At 38.0% G+C, this 21,583-nt stretch overlaps 1 protein-coding gene across 7 annotated transcripts in view; it reads right to left on the bottom strand.

Annotated features, from left to right (window-relative positions):
* Positions 1 to 21,583, bottom strand: part of ITSN1 (intersectin 1) — a 136,377-nt gene that overhangs the window by 13,396 nt on the left and 101,398 nt on the right. For 6 of the 7 annotated variants that reach the window (XM_040584983.1, XM_040584988.1, XM_040584984.1 and 3 more), the window contains 4 exons: positions 20,489 to 20,534; positions 15,643 to 15,764; positions 13,415 to 13,532; positions 9,234 to 9,425 (listed from right to left, as the gene is read on the bottom strand). In XM_040584983.1, coding sequence (XP_040440917.1) covers positions 9,234 to 9,425; positions 13,415 to 13,532; positions 15,643 to 15,764; positions 20,489 to 20,534 — 478 coding nt within the window. Of the gene's footprint in view, positions 1 to 3,570; positions 8,914 to 9,233; positions 9,426 to 13,414; positions 13,533 to 15,642; positions 15,765 to 20,488; positions 20,535 to 21,583 lie in introns of those variants that run through there. The other variant, XM_040584989.1, reaches the window with a different exon arrangement.

Genomic DNA, 21,583 nt, shown 5'->3' with positions numbered 1-21,583 from the left:
CACCTTAGAATTCTATATAAGCCCTCAACTTATTGATACTCTAAATTCAAGGTTCACCTTTATCCTTCTAGTCAAAGTAGGCAGCCTGACCAAGAAGGTACTGCAGAGCTTATTTACTTCTTCACACTTCAATTAAACGTTGCTTCTAAGTGTTTGAAGGACTTGAGCCAGAACACATGACGGTCAGTGGAGATCACTCCACAGATTTCAGTAATTTACAGGCCAAACCAAAGGGCTGATTGTTGTTATCATTTATGTTTAAAAGCATGGGGTAAGTGTGTAACTAAGAACTCATCTTCCATCAGTTTCATCCTTTAATTTTTGCAAACCACCTCCCTTGTGTTCATCCTGTGTAGACGCTAGAATTTTTGTATAAATTCTAGAATCTCAAATTTTATTTCCTATTCTGAATTAGACATTACATATAATTAGAATTTTTTCTGTAAGCCAGTATTTTTCAGTTGAGCTTAATTAAACGCTCAAAGTAAACAACTAGTGGTCCTAATCCCATCACAACCTGGACAACTCTTCCAGTTCTGTGCATGTAAAGTTAATACTTGTATAGTATTTACTGCATTTTTAGCTTCCTGAACATAACCGAGGAGCTGATTCTGTACTATGCTGCTAGCAAGGTCCCCATGTATCACAAGTAAGTTTATCGTGGACTACCTTCAACTGTTGTTTTAACTGATCTGTGCTCCTGAAAAGGTAGTGATAGATTTGACTTAAAAATAATAATTAAAAAAAAAAACAAACAAACAAAAAAACCCCCAACCAAAACCAAGAAGAAAAGTAGATACAGTCAAGCTAGTTTCCTCTATGATTAAGAAGCCGGTAACAGAACAGATTGGAAGCAGAAGCATGTTGTTCCATTGAGATACAGTACACTGCAGGCCTTTAGAAGATGCAACTGAAACTTTGCTTGAAATATAGGTTTTGAAAATTATCAATTTTATGACAAAATAATCAAAGCATTAGGCACATTTCAAAAGCCAAAACTTTCATTTGTTTAATAAATGGCTGCTTTCAGAGCATTTTCTTAGTTATCATGTAAATCAGAGGTCAAATAAACAGAACAAGTTCTCCCCACGCACTGTCAGCTTCATCAAAGGCAAACGAAGTGCTTAATTATTTTTCTCTAGAGGCTGGGGAAGTTTACTGTTCAAAGATGCTGATGACCTTGGTTTGAAGTGTGGTTTCCAACCACCAACCTTTCAGAGGAAGCATTTAACATTTTTAATCATGATATATTTTAGAGGTTAGCTTGACATCCAGCCAACTGGGCTGTAAATGGGTTACTCTGAATTTCAACAATTGGTCTACTTTTGAACATGAAATATTTGGGAAAATAGCCTGCTTCAATCTGAGCAGAACATGCAGGAGACACTTTTCTGAGAAAGGATTTTCTTCATGAGGTGCACAAGCACAAAGATTTTTCTCATCTTTGTATTAAAAACACCAAAGAAGAACTGAGTCCCCTTCCAAGTGGAAATGTCAGGCCACAGGGCTCTGGCTAGTTTTTCATGGATGCCAAAGTACTTTGATGAACATCTAAATTCCACTTGCAGCTGTAATAATATCATTCATTAATTCAACTTACTAAGAGGCTCCTGCTAGGGGCTAGAAAACACCCTTGATACAAGACATGTCCACTGACAGATGGGAAAGCTCTGCTGTGGTTAAGTACGGGGCTCCGACCTCAGCGTGGAATTGGTTAACGTTCCTAACCTAAAGCACAGATAGCTCCTCATGCATACAGCCACCCAGGTACTTAAAATGAGACACTGGCATTTGTCTTTTCAGCTATTGAGTGCCCTATTCTTTCCAATTTTCTCTCCTGCTCTGAAAAGCAGTGCTGGATCCCATCTGGAAGGTGCCGAATTTGAATCCTTAGCTATGATCTAGTAAACTCAGAAAAGAATGGGGAAATTACAATAGCTAATGTGAATAAACGGATTTCTGCCCTTTAACTGGATAACCAGTACGACCCCAAGCAAAGGCATTTGCCCACAACTCACCAGACTCGTTACTCTGTCTGGACTTACAGAACCAACATACAAATGCTGTAACTATAAATCCGTGCTTTGGCCTCCTATCACCATAGGACTGTCCTGGTTTCTGCAGAACTAAGGGATTCTAGAAATGTAAAAAAATTATTTCAAATATCATTCCAAGTAGTAAACATGTTTCTTTTCCTTTCAATGTCAGCCCTGAAACTAAGCTTGAAAGCAATGCACAAGAGATGCTGCTTTTTCAGAAGGATGGTTCTGCTGTGGAACTCACTGATCTACATATATGGGCACAATTTCTGATTTCTTCTAATTCAGGGAGATTTTCTAAACAACTCCAGATTTCTCTGTAAACCTCACACTGGTCTAGTCCGTAATGACAAGATCACAGTAGAGAGGAATCTGTTCTATTGTAGGGAACCAGAAGCAGTAAAAAACTGTGTCACAGTTTTCCTCCAAATCCTTAAGCAGAAGGGAATAGCACACCATGATTGCATTCCTTTACTCAGACAAACTAACATTTCACCATTCACCCTTCTTATCAACTAGCTTCAGATGCAACCACCAATTTCCCATAAATATCTTGTGGGACGGGCCCTCCACTGAGAGACTCTCAAGCTTTAGCTGAGTACAGCAGAGTCTGGTACCAAACAGATCTCTCCATCTCAAGCTTCTGTGGTGCAAAATCCCGTTTCACACCTATTTTCAATGACTTCAGCATGTTTAGAATTTCTCAGATGGACTAGTACGTCCGTTTATTGTTAGAGCAAAGTATTTCCCTCTGAGATGGATGGAAATAGGATCTAGAAACAAGTCTGGAAAGTCCCACTTGCAAAATATTATGATTACTTTGTTTTTGCCAAGACCAGTCACCACTAACACATGTGCCACCTTCTCCTGTTCACATCACTCAGCTATCATCAGGTGGTTGCCACTGCTAATCCACGCAGGAGGCCAAGCATCTTTCATAACAATTTCTATTTTCCTTTTTTTTTTTTTTTTTTTTTTTTTTTAATTCTAGAACATGCCTGAGTGTAGTCCTCAAAACATAGACTTGTGATACATTACCACGATCTTCATTTTCTGCAGTATTTTAGATTAACACCTTATTTTCTACAGAAAAAAGAAAAGTTTTAGTATTCAATCAAAGGAAGGAGGGGAAGGCAACAGGCGAGACAGTTGGGAACGAAGCCTACTAAATCCGGAAAAAACAGAACATGTCTACCACTCCCTTTTCAGAATCTGTCTAGAGAGAATAAAATCCTACACATGTGAGGGCATGGATGCATCTAAAAATATAAATCGGCAGAGTTAACCAACTCCTGGACTGGTTTATACCACATCAGGTAACTTTAAATCTCACCTCTGATTTATGAACCGGGACCTATCTTGAGCCCCTGACCACTTACTGTACAGTAACAGCAAACCAGTCAAGAGCATCAGCCACAGATCCAAGCAGAAAGAACCGCACAGTCCAATTTTACATTGTCTTCCCCAAAAATAAAGATGCTGAACAGGTACTTCACTTGGAATCAGGAATGTGGTGACCAAAAGTCCAAACTTTTTAACAAACAACATTTTATTACTTTTTCATTTTATCGGGCAGACCTCCCAATGTCGTCTTTCCTGGCTTCAGGTTACACACACACACACAAAAAAAAAAAAAAAAAAGAAAGAAAAAAAAAAGAAAAAAGAAAGCAAAGGAATCAAACGAGATTGATTGTAGCACTCATCCAGATCCAGATTTTCCCCAACATACGAAACAATTCAGCAGAGAAAACTGCTCTTAGCAGAGATGAGTACAATGGAAAAAATACGAATCCCATTTCAGCCACCTTGACCAGGGCACAGAAAACCTTTATCTGTGACGCCAATTTGAGCCCAGTTCAGGCTAGCGTCTGCCAGCACTGGCACCAGTTCACACCTGTCCACTGGTGGGTGTTCAGCTGAGGCAGCAGTGTCAGAGCAGCACTCTGTGGGTGAAAGCTGGTACCGGCACAGATCAAACATAGAAGTCGGGAACCGAACGGCGTGTAGGCACAGAGCTTCCTTCTTGCTGCTAGGGCCAGCTGCTGCCGAGGGGTCAGGCTCAAAAAGGTAGGGAGGGGACGAAGAAACAAATTAGAAACTTGTGCTAGAAAACGGAGCCAAGGACCTCCACAAGGCCACAGGGAATCCAACACCTTCTAAAAGCCCTACACCCACTTGCTGTAGGACAGCTACCTTGGGTATAAACATCTTTCTACCTTTAGACACCAACAGCTACCTTCTCTATGAGATGCTTAAGTAAAACTATTCCACAAGATCAAATTTGTTCTAAAAAATCTGACTTACTCTGTGTTGCTCCACAAGACTAGTAAGTTACAGAAGAAGAGTTACAGGTTTGATCTGGCTCTATGCAGACCTTGTAATCTGGATTTTTGTGCTGAGGAGGAGCACTACACCAGGCTACTTCTTGCGTTTTAGAGCTTTTTTAATGACGTTTCCAAATTAAGGTTTATGGAAAGGGGAGGGGAACAAAACAGCTATGAAACTTGCTGTAACAAGTTTCTGTTCCGTGTATCAGAAGTAGGTTTACGCACACTGTTAGCATTACTAGGTTACACCAGATAGTTCAGATAACTCTCACAATTTCTCCTCACGTGAACAATAACTCAAAATGAATCCTTATTCATGGTAAAGTACCCCTTTGCAAGCTATCAAACAAGTATAAAAGCCCATAAAGTCTACATGTGGGAAATGAAGTCTTTGTGAAAATAATTTACATTTTTAACTGCATCCAGGTCAACCTTCTGAAAACATTCTTTAAGGGTTTGGAAGCATAAGGTCACCTCAGCGCTCTCTGTTTGGCTAAACAGCAGCCAATTACCCAGTTGTCTGTGTACATGTACTTATCTTGCAATTCAACTGATTAAGTAGTACTTGAGATATATTGCCCCTGGATTTATTGAAGTTGTCTAAAAAAGAGTTTTAAATAAACCAAATATTGTAATCAGAAGAGGACTGCATAGAAGGAGCTATTTAACAAGAAATTAAATAGCTGGAGTCAATAATCGTGAAGAACTAAAAAGAACTGCTTTAAAACCAGAGAACAAACCCAGAACATGCAGTTACTTTGCTGTCTTGAGGGAAGGTTATGGTAATAGGCCATTTTAAAATGTGTTCAGTGAGCTCACAGGGACTGAAGATCCGAAAGAGTTGAGATTTAAATAAAACTGACTCTGAATATAAAGCAAAGTGTTCTTGATAAACCTGCATTTCAGACTCTTAAGTTGTCTTGGACAGATTTAAATTATTTGAATTGATATTAACAAATTCCCTGAAAGAACATTCATGGAAATTCTTCCTTGGCAGCTGAATACACAGGGAATTCTTCTCAAGGTAAACAGAAAAACTGTGAACAAAAGGTCCCACTACCACTTGGAGCGGCAGTCTCTAAATCCCGTCTCCTCTACATCCCTTAAGTGAGACCTCCTGTGCAAAGGAAAAAGGTACTTGGCACACGAAAGTTAACGTCAACAGAACGCATTCAGTTGACTAGGCAGCAGTGAGACTATTTTTTCCTTAATATTAACTTAAGAGACAAATAAAATCAAAAGTCAGCTAATGGTTTCTTATTTTTGTCTACGCAAGTCTTGTTTCAGCCTTGACTGGCATTACTGTTGGCTTTGCAGCCACAAATTCAAGGCCCAAAGAAACAAGCGTGCGGGCACATTTCCATCGCAGGAGGCAAGCGTACTCTCGGGAACAGGTTTGCTTGCTGCAGTCTGGATCTGTGGCTGTGGGAGGGGACCCTGTGCTTTAGGAGGTTAAAGATCTTTTCAGATGAACCAGGCAGAAGGAGAGAGGGTCAAAACTGGATTGAGATACAACCCTGAAAAACTATTCTTTTGGATGGAAATCATCAATTTTCTTTAATAAAGAACTGCTTTCATGCTCACTTTCTCATAAACATATATATAAAAATATAACAAAAATGCAGACAGGTAAAAAAGAGTAAGTGCAATTATCTTGTTCCCTGCTGCTCAAGAAATCACTGATTATGAGGAAGATTAAAAACTACCATGCCAAGCTATAGCAGTACACTTAAAAACTTTAATAATTGAGTAAATAAACATTATAGGTATTTCAACAACGTCTGTCGATATAAGCCACAACGGTTTGAATATCTTTGTCTAGGACATCTTAAATGTGTTTTTCGTGAGTTAACTATTCTCAATAATTGATTGATAAAGCCGTTGCTCTGTTGAGCAGCACACAGTACTCCTCTGCCTGAGGAGTCCTGGCACAACACACACCACTGCGTGCGTGCGTGCATCTACAGGAGGGACAACTTCAGGCTGTTTTTTTCACTTCAGTGGAAAATTGATCCCAGGAACTTTTAGGGCACTGTGACTCTGAAAATCCTTGATGAGACATCACTCTCAGCATTTTTAAAGAAGCATGTCCAAAAACATGTAGCCTGCAGATTATTATAATTAACAGCTTTATTTTTCTTCTCACTTGAAGTAATGGGGGGCGGGGGGGGGGGGGGGGGGGGGGGGGGGAAGCAGCATCTGAATCCCTATACCCAAAGTATTGCCAATATTTCAATATATAGAGAAAGTATGTTTCTGGCCTTAAGTCACAAAAAACAATGTCCCTCAGGACAAAGGCTTTTAGTCAAATTATAAATCTTTCAACACAACAGCTCATTAAGGGAAAATAGAGATATCCTTTCATTAAAATAACATTTTAATGCACAAAATATTGAAATAGTGGAGTAAAATCTGGCTACATCACCCTCAGTAAGCAAAGCAATGGGCACTGAAAATTACAAGTATTACGTTCTGTTCATTTTCTGTCATACTAGGCAGCATATTTTTCAGCAAGTGGCGATGATGGAGAAGAATTTTTTTTTAATGACAGAGCAGTAAAGGAAAAAATTGTGGATGTTAAATACTATCCTAAAAAGAAAGAAAATCTGTGCAATTGTGCATGTTTTAAGACTAGAGCTTCTGGCATAAAACACAGAGCCTCTGTCAATGTAAACCCATGGTAAAACAACAATGAATACTTAATTCATCTACCAGTATAGTGTCAAAAAATATCAACTGCTTTGTAACACATAGAAACCACTGAATAAAGCAAGAAAGGTGCAAAAAGTTGCAGATAGTCATGATCAATCTGAGTTATTATATTGAAATAATATTCAAAGAAACAAGACAAGTGTCATTCTGTAATTAAACAGGCGGGCTTCAGGCTATTCTGGTGGCATATTCATTACATGCACTATTGCCACTTGCTGAATTCTGTGTGTACACAGCAACAAGACAACAAACACATTTTAGTCTATCTTTTATATGAAGAATTTAATTATCTATACATGTAACTAATTTTAAAGGCTGTATTACAGTTGTTAAAGCTGCAGTTTTTTATATATTTATATAATTTACATTCATATTGATGAAATACTGAAGTGCAATTGAATAAGGAGCTTCACTTGTTCTTTGCACTGCACGACGGGTCAGAAGGTGGGAGATGGGGTAGGGTTAAAATGCTACAACACTGCCAGCATGAAATTTAGAAATAAATGAAATACATAAACCAGAACATAACTAAATGGTAAAGTAATTAGTAGAATGGCTATATTGTGCTTGAGGCATTGGGAAGGGAGGGTTTCTGCACTGACAGCACCAGGCATTTCATCAAAGGCTTGTAACTAATGCTGGAAAGACAAACAAGGCTTAGCTACAGCACATCTACTACATAAATTTGACTGTAAGCTCCATTTAATATTAATCTGTATAAATTCCACAGTCTAGTTTAAAAAAATGTAAACATTGGAAATTAATTGCAGGGAGATATTTCTATACATTCTTTCTTGTCAGGAAAATTACTTGTTCAAAATGTGTTGTTCCATAGTCATAAGAAAGTAAAAATGAGAAATCAAACTTCATGTAACCAAGATGAAAATAAAGAAGTTAATTCTCAAATCCCACATGAACGTAGCATTCTATTGAGTTCTGATAAGAAAATGCAAAAAAAAGAAATATCTGAGACAAACACAAACCAGGGTGTTTTCTAACTGTATGCAGCTACAAGTAATGTGCAAAATAAAATTAACATAACTCGGATAACAACATTATGCAAGGTTAATATCTCTTGCATTGGAAGGAAGTTAATTTCTTCTCTCCACAATGTATTACACACTCAACAAGGAACACCTGATACATACAGTACAATAACTACAACAAAATACCTTATCTGTAATTGGGCACATTTAAAGTTCCTTAAATTGATTTAACTCCTTCTGCTCTTTTGTAATTTAAAAAAAGAAGAAAAAAATAATAAAAAAAGAAGACATATTGACAACACTGGACAAGTGAACAATAAAAAAAGAAAGATACATAAAGTCTCAAATTTATGGACATTTGGAACAATTTTAATAGCACATGCAGCATTCCTTGATAGTGGGTCTTTTTGCACAAACAAAATTGCAATGAAGAAATTTCATTTATACTTTTCCTTTAAAAGGCTAAAATATATATTTAAAAATAATTTCAAAACTACTGAAAGCACCTGTGCAAAGGTGGAAAAATTAGTTTGGTAACTCTGAAAGCCACAAAAGGACCCACTATCCTCTGATTTTTTTGTGTGTTTTTTTGTTGTTTGTTTGTTTCATTTTAATTTTGTGTCTATATCTGTAGGTAATTAACTCAAACATTGCGATTACATGCAACTAATGTAAAATGAGGTAAACTGCTCTGCAGTGTGTTCTTCTACTCAGAAGGCAGTAGATGATCATGCTGGAAGCCACATGATCAAGGCTGCATCTCCCATCATCCCTCTGGGCAGTGATATGGGATAGTGGGTCTCTTTGAGGACTTTCAAGCCTGAGTGGGGGATGGACAACATATGATTCCTAGAAAAAGGAGGAAAACAACACATAAGCAAAACAAAACAATGAGCAAATTCAAGCTAGGAAAATGAGTCAGGCATGTAAACGGCATGGTGCAAAAATGATAAAGGGTAACATGCTACAAAAAGGGGATGGGAACTAAAAATAAAACAAATGTAAAATAAGGTTTGCATTACAGAAGGTCTTCAAAGAGACTTTGACAAGTGCAGCAGTGGTGAAGCTTTGAGTTCTGCAAACCACAGCAGAATCACAGCAATGCTGCATGTTTCATCTTAAAGTACTACACAAATAATCACAGCATGGCAGCAGAGAGGGTCACTTACATTGCTGGCTTGGGTCCATGTCTGTTGTCAGCTTCACATAGTTGGATGGAAAGAGACCCACTTGTCCATTCACCTCCCCTTTCCACCAGTCTGGGTCTTCCTTGTTAAGGACGTTTATAATCTGGCCTTTATTGAATGCTAGCTCATCGTCATTCTGTGCAGTGTAGTCATACATACCAATTACTTGGCACACTGTAAGATAAAGGAAGAGGTCTATCGCACTGGTAACATTTCAGCAAAACATAAGCTATGCGTAAACCCACTACAAACGCTACAGATGTCACAGTATGTTTCCAAGACACTACGCTGACCTGCTGTAGTCCTGCCGCTCTCTCCTGTGCCCCTGTACTGGTGCTTAGCCAAGCCTTCGACAAATTTGCTCAAGGTAGTTTAAAAACCACCAAAGAGTTTCCCAGCTTACTGAAGGGTCAGGATCACACTAGAGAGGGCAGAGCACAGCAGTACAAACTGACAACGGTGTAACCTGCCTGGAACTGTCCCCAAGCTACTTTTGCTTGGAAGTGCTTAACAGTAGGAGAAGATTGGAAATTCTAGTAAAGAGTCAAACTCTTCAAGAATGTTAGCTTTCTATTGCCACTGCTCTTTTGCTTTTTATATATTTTGCCCACAAAAGCACCAAATTTGTTGTACATCTATAAAAATTGCTTATTGCATCCTCACCATCCTGTTCTGAAAAAATATCCTTTCCACCAGAACAGGTCAATGGACTTTTCTGTCTGGGAAACATTTTAAGTTCCACTACCTGAAGCCTGAAAAAGGCATTCTTTTCTAATTTAGCAGCAGACACACTCAACACACCTCCGTAATTCAAGAGAAAGCCAATGGTGATATACTTAAAATAACACTGAGGTGTTAGGAACACAAAGATCTTGGAAAGGATGGGATAAATAAAAAGCATCCTAGGCCATTTTGCCTTTCTGGCACCACAGGACAGATTCCAGCAGCCTATTTTCTATTTCCTTACTGTGAAGCTCATCAAATCTGACTGGTTCTCAGAAAAAAGCCCTTTCTGTTCAATTATAATAGAGCAGTTTAATACTCTAAAGCAGCACAACTGTTTATTTAAATACATACCTTCCTTTACTTCTCAGTTTTCTCTATGCCAAGTCACAGGGCTTCTGGTATTTTGCCTTGAGACGTAAGACTATCTAATCATCCATTATATTAATCCTAAAATTTTCTTCTATTTTCATTCTTGTACTCAGCCAGCAACTTACTTAAATTCGTCAAATAGTTCCTCTCTTTTTTTTTAAATTTATATTTCAGAAATTATTCAACCACTTTTAGCTAAAACTTTATGTCTGTTCACAAAGTTCATAAATAAACTCCACATTTAACAGGAATCTGCATATGTCTCAATATTTAGCTTTGTTACTTGCAAAAGGGGGAAAAAAAAGAAAAAAATTAAAAGGGGCACTCACTGTCATTTGTAACACCTAACACATCAACTAACCAAAGTGTACATTTCTCTGGCATTCTGGAGATAAACCAGCATTTCTAAAGGAATGTATATTATGGTGTGCTCCTGTCTTAGGCAGTTTTATGCCAACATAAGTTCCAATGTGTGAACACCACTGATGTTCACATTTCCCTTTGAAGACCTGTGAATCTGTTTTACAGTGTTCCTGTTAGAGGTTTACAGGTTATTACTAACATCAAGAATGGTAACAAATTTTAAGCTAGACCACACCTGAATACAATACATACACTAACAGATCTGTAACCAATTCTAGAGTTAATTTCTTTCAAGAATTTTTCATTGAGCTCATTCTCTTCTACTTCAAAGCATTTTATGAAATTTGGTGCTGTCCAGTAGTATCATCAAAATATCTAAATAGTCCAATGGGATCCTGAAAATCACTTTAAGCTTGGGGAAATAATCTTAAGAGCATTCTTGAAGAGATAGGACTCCTGAATTGAACCTGAAGCAGTGACCCCATCTTGATCTTACACTTAGTCACAAAGCTTAGAATACACCTTAGTCCTATGTACAAAGCTCTTATAGTAGTCCCAGAAAGGAAGTTCTTCACTTATTTTAAACTCCAAAAGCCACTGCTAGCTAGAGAAGCAACCTATAGCTTATCTTCTCTGAGCTCCAGTGCTTCTCATCCATTTGTTTCCTTTTTAGAAGGACTGTCTGTTGATTAATACTAGTCCTACTGCAACAGCAGAGGGAATCCAGGTCCCCATACAACACTCACAATCAGTACCATCTATAATGTTGTCTCTCTTTAAACAAGCAGAACGGTTGGAAACACATTTCCCACTATTCCTATATTGTAAACTTCCTTCTGCCTGACTAGCTTCAAGTCGCAGTAACAGTTCTTATCAGTCCTCAACACCAGGAAGGACATGTTCATGATGAAAGTTTAGAAGGGGACACACGCAAAGCAGTCAAAGTTTAAGAAAACCTCAAAGTATAAAGCAAAAGTGTCCATGCAACACAATTTAGAAGGGGCAAAAAAAAGAAGTTGTTAAGTCATGCAGTTTGCATTACATTATGGCAGATAGAGAGCATATACATCAAAACAAAATGACAAAAGAAGCAGAGGTTTTGATGATACTAGTTTCTGATAGATACCCTCTCTCCAAAACCCAGACAGTCATGGCACTCTCAGAGCCTTGACAATGCACCACCTTGGGCATTACTCAACCCTTGCAGATGGTTTTTCTTCAGGCTTCCCATGTCTTTTGCTATAGTAAGCCTCCCCACAAACGTGCTTCCACTATGAAGATGCTTCACAACCATTAACATCTTAACCTTTCACATCAACCACACAGCTAGTGAGGCCATCTAGCCTAATGGAAAGACAAGATTCTTTTTCTCATCCTTCAAAATGAAAGGTCTATAACAAAGCTGAACTTGATAAAAATGAAAGTCATTAAGATTTTGTTGGTTTGTATGCGACAAAAAAAGTGCTAATAATTTTATTTTGTAAAGTTTTATTAGCATGTGTGAAAAGTCCCAGACTGTCAAATTTGAAATCATTTAAAAACATGAATAAAATTTTTAAAATCCCATCATATTGATTTGTAAAAGTATGTGTCTCAATGCTGAGTTACCACTTTAACTGCAGGACACAAACTTGTGAGTCTTTGTAGAAGTCTGATTTTCTGCATCGTTATGACTACCATCAAAGGAGACAAATAGCACCATTTGTAACATTTCCCTTCTTAATATAATATAAAATTGCCTTCTAAGATAATATCTTTTATTTACACCAATAGCACATGAAACTAATACCTCAGTACTCTAGTTCCCTAAACAGCTTGATAATCCTTCATACATATTTAAAGGAGAAAATTATGCTCACTACCATTTTTCATCTAGAAACACTCACTTCATTTTAATGATAGGTAGCAAAAAATTGGCCTGGGGAAGCGTTGGGTTTTATCCCTTGCCACTCACAACCAAACCCAAACTGATGACAGACAACCACATCAAGTCTTCTGGGTCGCTTATAGGAGAAGATACATCCATTCTGCATTATTTTGATTAACAAGAATCCTCTTTACTTAGTACTACACCAGCTCACAAGCCCAAAATGGTTCAAGATTGAGTCACAAGGAATGAACTTCTTGTTCTCAGTCTTCTGCCTGCCTTCATACCTCACAGCAGACTGACAGGATTGTTTGATATTGCCTGCAGTGGAGCTGTAACAAATACCTTTAAAAATATAAAGGTCTACTACTCTTGCATCCTTTCATAAACCTTAAAGTAAGTACCTATACAAGACAAAAAGCTACATCTTCATTTGAGTTGTTTTCTCACATCTCACCTTTGAAAAATCAAAGGTTCTGAACGAGAGGTGCCTCAACTGCTAAGCCCACAGATCATCCTGAACCTTTAAAAACTCCTTTACTACAATTAGTGCAAAGAAATAGGACTGGTAATTTGAATGCTTATACTCTAAGATGTAGTGTCACAGATGGCTTTTTAGCATTCAACAGTTCATACTTGAGGAACCACTACTGTAAATACACAGACCAACTGTTAGGTTTTCTCATTTAGAAGAAAAAAAATAGTATTAGAGTTTAACAAAGTGGTTAGGATAACAGATGCTAAATATTCTACTGAATGTCCATAATTATTTTTCAAGTCCTATTGAAAATGACACACATTACAAAAGTAACTTTGTTAATGCAACTGCATTGCTTACCTGAAGGTAATGCTGTTGATTTAGGTAGCTCAGTTGGTGTAGTTTTACTGGTACCAGGGCTCAGAAGTTTTACATAATTAGCAGGGAACCATCCTATCTGCCGTTTTTTACCTCGTGCCTAGTAAAAAAAAAAAACCACAATCCTTTTAAGACAATTAAGCATATCAATAGATCCTCATATTTAACTACTTGTAGTCACACTGACTACTTTAGAATAGAAAAATGCATTTTATAACAAAAAAAGTCATCTATTACTGTGGCAATAGTTTAATATTATGATATTTCTATTAAGTGAAGTAAACTTTCATAATATATAGAGTAGTTTATAATATTGGAACAGTAGTTATTTACTAATTTGAGTGATTTTTCACTTAACAGTGTTGCTACTTTGTGTGCTTTATAATCAATACTACAATCCTGATTCTTCTGAAAGATTTCTCCTGATTCTGTTTAAACCGTAACTCTAGAATATTAAGCTAGCTATTCCGTTAATAAGTGGCAGCATTTAAATGCTTTTTCATTATGCAAAGAACTGCATTTAAACAGAAACCTAGATTGTGATAGTTTAAGTAGGGATTAAGAATCCAAATTACCTCTTCTCTTTTAAAGAAACAGTATCTAAACTTTTTAAATAGTCTCTCCTGCCCAAAAAACAGAGTATAAACATATGTCACATTAACTAAGTGCTAGAAGAACAGCAAAACCTTATGGTGAGAAAAAATGGGCAAAGTTTGGATTCAGATACAAAATCCCAAAGCCAGATTCCCATCAAACAAAAACTAAGCTTTGACAACTACAAATACATACGGTCAGACACTGTCCAAATGATCCTAATCAACAGATGTTAAGGTTTTGCAAAGTACACTACATGTTCTCATGCTTATCTAATCAGAGGATATCAGTACAAAAACACGGTGCACACATGTATTAGTGTGCGTGTGGTCCACAAGTGTGTGTGCTGCGAGCAGCGGGTTACTGCACGTGGCCTACAGCAGCGCTCTCAGTTTGTAATGCAGCTGCAGTGAGTCACTGTCAGAGACAGGATACTGGGACAGACAAACTGCAGGTCCAATCCAGCGTGCCAAAGCTTGTTTCTTTTGTGTTTCTCCACAAAGGATGAAAAAAAAAAAAAATCACCAGGAGAGGCAAAAAGGGCAGGTAGTAATGTGGGAAAAAAATATCTGAGTTAGTGTGAGCACCTACACTGCAAAAATAAACAAATTCTATTCTTTCATTTAACATTCCCTGTTAAAAAAACAAAACCAAACAAAACCTCATTCGGTGGTAGTGGAGAAGGGAAGAGGTGGGAGGGAAGCAGATTTGCCAGAAAGTCATTGAGAATCAAAGCTTCCAAACTGTCAACTTCTACTCTTAAAAAAAAAACCCCAAAAAACCAACCGGTTAAAATATTTTATTATCTATTATCTTCTAATACAACACCAAAGCTCTCTCCTACCAATGCTCACAACAGACACCATTCTTTTCACTCTTCTACATTAAATCAAGCTGTTGCTGAGATGGGGCCTGGTATTCTACCCTGTCACATTCATTAAGCAACCTGAAAAAGTGGCGGCCATTTTACAAAAACACTACTGCTGTAAAATACTTCTCAATCTTTCAACAAAAGGGATAACCAAACTTTTGGCTGAAGCCATTTAGAAAGCTTCTTAGGAAGACATTCAGGACTGTGCACCCGCTTTCACATTGCGGACAGGTATCAGCTGACCCAAATGCATGTGATCTGCATGGTCACTCTTGGAACAGGGCACACAAGTAGACCTGGCCACTTAACCCAACAGTCTTTTACACTCCAGTTGCATTGCTGGCTTTCCCCACCACCTGACATGACAACTGTCTTGATGCTCACATGAAGAAGACTACTGGACACAAGACTTGGAGGATTCAAAAGCAGCCAAAATGATACACCCTAAAATCTACTCATCTTTCATATCTGAAGTGCCTCCAGGAAAATGTACAAAGGAGTGGAATGCACACTGGGTCTGATTCATAAGATGGGTCTCCTTGACTTACAGTGAGGTACAATGGCTTCCTCCTGCTGTCCTCCAAAGTTATTTCCAAGTTCAAGGAATTGGAATGTACGTGTATTTTTGTAAAGACATTTCATTTGTAAATGCTTACTTGCAGAACATCTTCATTTATCACTGACACATTAAAAATTACAAATCTTTTTACATGGAATTTTATTTTAAAAAAACCCAGTAACTAACTTGGAGCTCTCCTTCCCACCAGCCACCTGGATTCTTCTTTCTGATAAGAATCAACTGACCAGGAGCAAGAGTAAGCTGTTCTGGACCCGTTGCTGTGTAAGAGGCAATAACTTGGGCAATTTCTGTTGAAGCAGGGGAAAAAAAAAAAAGTTAAATTGGAAAAACCTGAACACATTCTATACAACATTAACTCTGCTGTTATGACTGGCACATTTTGAAATTTTTTCCATAAAATTGTTATGTATTTATGTAGCTCCATGAAAACATACAGTAATTATAGAACAGATCAGAAGTTCATAGCACTCCAGGAATAAAACAGAGGTGCAGCAGCTCTATGGGTAGGATATATAAAAAAACATAATACATGAACAGAGAAGAGTAATGACCATCATTAAAGCTATATGGCTCCTAAAATCAAGTATCATAATACTGTTTTGCAATAAATAAATTTCTGCAGCATCAGTTTAGACTGAACTCCCTAAACAGAGGAGACAATATCATGAAGAAGCTGCAGTAACAGAGGTGCAAACTAATAAAGGCCTGCAGACAACTTTTCGCCACCAGACTAGAAAAAAAGAAAGGATGTTTTCAAAATGTAGCAAACAACATTTATTTTGAAATCTTTATTCCATGAACATGAATAGAAAACTGGTGCCTTATATCACCTACCTGCATGAATCTGATGCAGAGTAACCTAACGTGAGCTCACAATTATCTTTCCATTAAATTAGCCTAAGCAAACAATGCAGTTTACTCCATTTTACAGCAGTTGTGGAAAGAGATAACTTAGTCACCACAAAGTCTGGCAGGGTTAACCCATTTTTTGGAACAAATTTGAACTGACAGGAGCTTACAAGCCACTGTAGGTATTTTGATGTCCTACTGATAGCTTTTAAGTCAGGTTTAGCATGTCATCAAACCATGTTTAGCATTGTGAAGAACATGTTTAATACTATGATAACTGGGAACATTTTGTAAACAGAAGATGGCAGATAGCTTTTGGTAAGCTAAACCTTTCAGGCTGCTACATTTACACAGTCCCTTTTTACTCACGAGTTAAGGGGTATCTATGGGGAATATTTTTTAGCCTTCAATTAATTGTAAAGGGTCTCAGACACCCACAGCAGCACAACAGTAGTATTGTTACTGCTGAAAACTCCACTTTAGGACTTTAGGATCCCAGCACACAGTCATTCATCACTTAAGTATCCTCCTTAACAGAATAATCCAAGGTTTTGTTTTTGATTTAGTTTGGGGTTTGGTTTGGGGTTTTTTTGTTGGTTTTTTTGTTTTTGTTTTTTTTTTTGGGGGGGGGGGGAATTTGTTTTTTTTGTTTTTATGAAAAAACTCTTCCTGGAATAGTACATTCTGACCCTGTGTTTAAGAGAAAGGAGGATTTTATTCGGCAACGCATCGAATAAAACTGGGGACCATCAAACAGCCAATATAGGCACTGAGTTTGATTGGTTATGCTTGTGGTCTAAAACTATCCTAGAACAAGCCCACAGCAGAGCTAGTATGAAACTGCATAAATGTGTCTCAACTGCTTCAGTGCAAAGACAGATAGCTTAATTTAAAACCTCTGCAATTATCTGACCACAGATCAGTACACTGCTTGAGATTTTAGATTTTATTTGAAAATCTCGATTAAAAAAACTGCATCAGTTATTTTCATTTATGATTACTGACTGTATATGTATTTTCAACCTAGTCTATCCTAAAAAACTGCCACTGGAAATCTAAGCAGAAGGTCACACCTGCTGTCAGTTTGTCCCTTTACACAGCAGCAGAAAGCAACATGATAGTGAGTGTGAGGTGAACTAGCAGTCAACACAGCAACAACTGCAAAAGGGACTAAGGCTGAAGGGAGCAAGTGTGCAGAAGTGGCCTCTAGCTTTCTCACGGACAGCTGTACTAAAAAAGTAACAGTGCTGGGTACCATCCTGCTTTGCCCTCTGTCAACAAGCGCCAAACTTCCCATGGCCAAGAGAAACAGCAAAGGCGCTCAGTAACAAAACACCACCCACAGGCTGAGAAAGGAGAGGAGGAGTCTGCTGGTAAAGCAGAGAAAGGGAGCAATCACTGAAAAGGCAGTTGTAGGCGGAGGAAACCACAAAGCCAACTCCCTTGGAATAGAGGGGAAGTTTTGTTGCAGGAAGAAACAACAAAGTGATTTGAAGACTGCCAGGAAAATGATCAGATGGTTTACTTAAAATTTAGAAGAAAAGTGCAACTACTAAAATTAAAAATGGTCAGAGAAGCATACAAGTTTTAAATGAACAGCATAAGGAGGATGAAGAAGCATAGAGATGACAAGCAACCTGAGGTCACTGCAAACAACACACGCAGAATTAACTACAGCAGAATCTCTCTCATGGTAAATCAAAGAGGGGAGAGGCAGGCACACAGAGGTGGAACCAAACAGGTGATGAAAAGGCCAGTAGCTGAAAGTTAAAAAGATGCTTTAAACATGGATCTGGAACTTGGCACACAAGGTGCAAAAGCAGAAGACAGACGAAAGAATTCCCAAGTAAAATATAGTAGGAGAGTAGAAAGGTTTACACAGAGAAAAGCCAGCAGCAGCAGTCTGTATGAAGGCAAAGCAACCAAGCTATTTGGCAGGAAACATGTCTATACTGCTAGAAAATCTGTAAGCTCTCTGCATTTGCAGGTTTTTCCACATTGATTCCGCCACCCTAGAGCCACTCGGGAGGCAAAACGAACACAAGCAAACAAATTAACTGTAGGAGTTTGTCAAAATCAATTACTTTTTTTTTTTTTTTTTTTTTTTTAAATCAGGCAAAAACCTCTCTCACTACCTCAGCAATTATAATATTCAGGATATCATACTAAAAGAGCAAAAATCCTATACCTTGCATCTCTCTCAGAACAAGAAATTTCTCACTTTTATCTACAAAAGTGGGATTTACAAAGTTCCAGGTATCTGACATCCTCTTTCACCAACCAGCAGCATAAAGAATTTTTACTGCGGACTGCATGTTAAATAAGTTACAGGTTAACATTCAGCTCTTGCACGTCTGAGAAGCAGAAAGTTAGAGAAAACAACTCAGCAAAAAAGTTAAAAAAACAGAAATAGCTTTCCTTCCAGGAAGAACTTTTTAATTTTTATTTATTTAAATATTGAAACACTGAGAAGAGATCCAATTCAATTACAGTCTAGGCCAAAATATGTGGCCTCTACTAACACAGGTACATTTGGGGGGTGGGGGAAAGTCTTCTCACAGATATAATTGTCCTCATATTGCTGCTTAAATAATTTGTAGAGAGGAGTTTCTTTTCCCTTGCCCTTCAACACACAGTTACCAACTCCCACCCACTCATCCTGCTGCTTGTAGAACAAACAGGAATATTTCACCTCGTTCATTACCATTTCACTTACATTGGCTGAGTACTATCAGCTCATTTATAGCACAAATATCCATGAATCTCTTGCTGAAAAATAGGCAGGACTGTTCCCAAGTTGTTCTTAAACTCCAAAAGATTGTTAACACAGCTTTTGTCAACATCGCCCCAGTCTCCACTGAAAGCTCAAATCCAGGAGACCAGCAATTACAAGGCTGGTACTCTAGGCTGAAGTCTTGCCATCCACCATTCTCCCACTCATGGAAGAAGCAGCCAGTCCTGTCGGTATCTTCTCACTATTTCTACCAGGTATCGCTTCTAGAGGTTTTCCATATTTCTATTCTTGTCTGCCTCTTGAACTTTGTATCTATTAACGTAACTATTTTTAATCATGCAAATGAAACTTAGAAAGGGCAGGCATAGTTTACTGCCAAGCTCTTCTTTCCGCAGATGGATCAGTAAAATTTGACAAGAGCAACATTGCTCACATGTCAAGGTAAAATAAGCCAAATGAAGTTGGGGCTGCTGCAATCTACTGTCCTCCCATCTCACACAGTGAGTCAGTTCAGGGAGACAAAGCAAAACCTCCTTCCCCCACCCCCCCCCACCCCCCCACAAAAAAACACGAAACACCACAAAAAAAACCCCTGCGCATGCATATGCACGTGAGTGTGGAAATAAGGCAACATTTGGCAGATCACATCCTTGAACCAACTCGCTATGCAACTAAGCAAGGCTCAGAGAAAGGGACAGTACAGAAGCACGGAGCATCCCCTATTTAGTTTGGTTCAGCTCAATGCAAAGACATCTCTTTACAAAAGCAAATAAATACTGAGAGAAAAAAAACTGAGCAAAAACTGAGAGAGAAAAAAAAAGAAGTGTCTCCTGGACAGTTTACAAATGTCTCCCAGTGGCAGAGAACGCGCTTTTCTACTAATGATCTTTGGAAATACAATGGCTGTTTGGAAGGACAGCCCCCACTACCCCAAGAGCCAGGGGACCTCTTTCTAGCCAAAAAGTAACCTGCAACATGATTTTCTGCACTGTGACCAGGCAGTAAGCTACATAGCATGGATATAAGGTATGTGCTCTTGAGGCACAAGAGCTCACAGAATCTATATATACCATGTTGTGTAGCATTCTGGGCAAAATTCTGTAAAACCAGTGTAAGAATGTGTACTTCATTTTCAGAGGCACTGGCAAACTTGGGCTTTTTGTAGGCTTCCACTGTTCTGTTTAGCAATCTATCATGAAGTTTACATTTACTTTTGAGCACCACCTACATGCTGTTTAGTGATTGATACTTACTAGGTAGAATGATGGACAGATTATGCATTATTTTATTACAGACAACAGTTTTCACCAGTGCAAATTATAAAGTGACCAAGAGTAAACATAATTTATTTTCACAGAAAATATTTTGTTGCCATTCAACTTAAGTACTTAAAGAACAGATCTAAGGTGGTGTCACAATATGACTCACCAGGTTTCTTCCCTAAGCTTCCCGTTTTTCCAGCTGCTCCAGGGGCCTTGAAATAGAAAGATGTAAGTTTAGCACTCTTATTTATTTCTCCAGTATATGAAAACGATTTGCTATGCTTTACTTTCACAAACTAAACAAGCATGTTAAGTTAAAAAAACTCCCACAAGAAGATTTTATTCTTACAGAAACCCTTCATATTTTAGATGGCAATTAATAGGTAGGAATAAATACCAAGCAGTGTATGGAAGTGGATGAATAACTATCTAAATGCATAGACTTCTTTCTTGAACTTTTCTTCCTTTCATGGACTACTAAAACCAATGTAACTCTGAATTACACGGCATTTGAATTTTAAATCTGCTTATCTACAGAATGTGAATTCTGTCAAGTTGAGTTAAAACAATAGTAGTTTTCAACTCTGCAAATAGTTGGATTGCAAATATGCCTAAAAACCTAACTGGATGTAATTATTTTAACACTGTCCATACTATGGTTCTAAAATTTCTCATATGGCATACTAGCATAGTCGGTGAAGTGACTGCATCTTTAAGATGAGTCATCTAAACTAGGTGGTGTGTATTGCAGTAGAGTAAAAACCCCACCACCACTTTTGTGCCCGAGTGAGAGAAGCATCGGACACTGAATAGCAAGGTGTTATCATCATCTGTAGCTATTTCCTCTGAACCTAGATGGGGTGAGATGAGGGACATCATCATCATCCAGCCCAAGAGATTTGCAAGAAAAACCTTTGAATAGACACAAGAAAACCAGTAAGCAGTGAAATTAGTTCAGTTCAGTTATGTATAGGAAAAGAGCAATACTGAAAGACAAAATTTAACATGAAAAGCTTTCATAATTTACAAACTCAAAGTTCTCTTCCTAACAAAAAACCCCAAAAAAAACCAAAACACTTTTCCCTTGATGCCACTGGTTATTTGAAAAGAACTATATCTCTTTATTTTAATGTACTCACAGGTCTACTGACACACATGCAATTACAGTATTCAAAACAGTGTGTGGTCTCAGCTCTGCCCCTTGCACACCTCCCTTTCTCAGTCATCTTCCAACCCTTTTACCCACCACCCCTGTACAAGA

This window comes from Falco naumanni, chromosome 2 (assembly GCF_017639655.2).
Source record: "Falco naumanni isolate bFalNau1 chromosome 2, bFalNau1.pat, whole genome shotgun sequence".
Taxonomy (NCBI): domain Eukaryota; kingdom Metazoa; phylum Chordata; class Aves; order Falconiformes; family Falconidae; genus Falco; species Falco naumanni.
Note: the sequence above shows the minus strand (reverse complement) of the source record. Positions and strands in the feature narration are given on the sequence as shown.